Source organism: Bison bison, unplaced genomic scaffold, assembly GCF_000754665.1.
Source record: "Bison bison bison isolate TAMUID 2011002044 unplaced genomic scaffold, Bison_UMD1.0 scf7180017864093, whole genome shotgun sequence".
NCBI classification, from domain to species: Eukaryota; Metazoa; Chordata; class Mammalia; order Artiodactyla; family Bovidae; genus Bison; species Bison bison.
The window spans coordinates 610,111-611,449 of record NW_011494665.1 but is presented as its reverse complement, the minus strand read 5'-3'; the positions used below and the strand labels follow the sequence as shown (position 1 = coordinate 611,449).

At 60.8% G+C, this 1,339-nt stretch overlaps 1 protein-coding gene across 1 annotated transcript in view; it reads right to left on the bottom strand.

Moving 5' to 3' along the window:
• The window catches only part of NES (nestin), a 10,102-nt gene extending 9,507 nt beyond the window's left edge, over positions 1 to 595 (bottom strand). The window contains exon 1 of the mRNA XM_010838429.1: positions 21 to 595. Coding sequence (XP_010836731.1) covers positions 21 to 467 — 447 coding nt within the window. The 5' untranslated portion in view covers positions 468 to 595. The remainder of the gene's footprint in view (positions 1 to 20) is intronic.
• Positions 596 to 1,339: the final 744 nt, after the last annotated feature.

Here is a 1,339-nt window from a genome sequence, read left to right as displayed (position 1 = left end):
GGCAGCCTGCGCGTTCAGGCGGCGCGCTCCTCCTCGTGCGCCACGCGCAGAGCCTCCAGCTCGCGCTCCAGCTCCGCAGCCTGGGTGCTCAGCCAGGCCTGGGCGCATTTCTCGGCCTCGACCGCACGCCGGCTGCGGGCCACCTCCTCCGCGGTCCGCTCCCGGGCCAGCCGCAGCTGCTGGCACCGACTCGCCACGCCCTCCACCTCTTCTGCCAGGTTGTCGCGCGCCACCTCGGCCGCGTGCTTCTCCCGCCAGCGCTGGTCGACGAGGGCCCGTAGGGCCGCCAGCTCGTCGTCGGCACGAGCCCTCCAGGAGGTGTCCCCGGCCTGTGCCCGGAGACCCCCGAGCTCCGCGCTGAGCAGCTCATTCTGCTCTTCTAGAGCCTTGACCCGGGCCAGGTAGGCCTCCAGGCGCCGGTTGAGCTCCCACATCTGAAAAGATTCCTCCCCCAGGCAGCCCTCCATCCTGCTCGTCTGACCCACCGAAGGTGGAGAGACTCGGAGCACCAGGAGAAGCCAGCAGCTCTCAAAGCTTTGGGGACGGAGGGGAAAAGACGCGGATGGGGACAATGACGGGGCGGGGCGAGGAGCAACCGGAGCGACTGGGAGTCGGGAGTGGGAGCGAGCCTATTCATACTCCCGCCAGCCTGGCGGGAAAAGGGGCGGGACACAGCTCTTAACCCCTTAGGGTTCAGAGCGACGGCAGCAGCCTCTGTCCCTGCCGCCCCGGGGTAATGTAGAGCGGAACCAAGGGAAAATCCATGCCGGGAAAATCCGATCCGATGGCGGTGGCTTTCAGGCGAAGGAGGGCGTGAGGCAAGGTCATCAACCCAGATAAAAGGAGATAATACACAGAACTGAGCCTGTGGAAGGGATGCCAGGGATTTAGGCCTGCGAGGGGGTGCGAGTCTGCTACTCAGGGCATCCAAGAAAAGTGTCACTGAATTCTTCTCGGACTCAGTTTCTTGATCCATAAAATGGGAGCGCTGATGGAACTCTCATGGGACGGCTGAAAGGATAGATGTGGCCATGTTTTTCCTAAATAGCAAAGACTCACCCTCCTGAAATACTGGAAGAAGGCTGCATTGAAGACAGAGGTCAGAAAACCCATTGCCTGGAAAGCACCAAGTATGTGCTATTGGGAGGCACCGCGGATGCACGCACACCCCATTTCCTCAGTCTCCATCAGGAAACGAAGGAGCAGGCAAAAGGGTGTTCTTTCCATTATTCACCTCATCCTTTCTACTCCTCTTTCATATAACCTGAAGTTCATATACCCACCTTTTTGGTAATGAAACCCCACCTCTCACTCTCAGTTCTCGGGGGTCGGTGGGGGG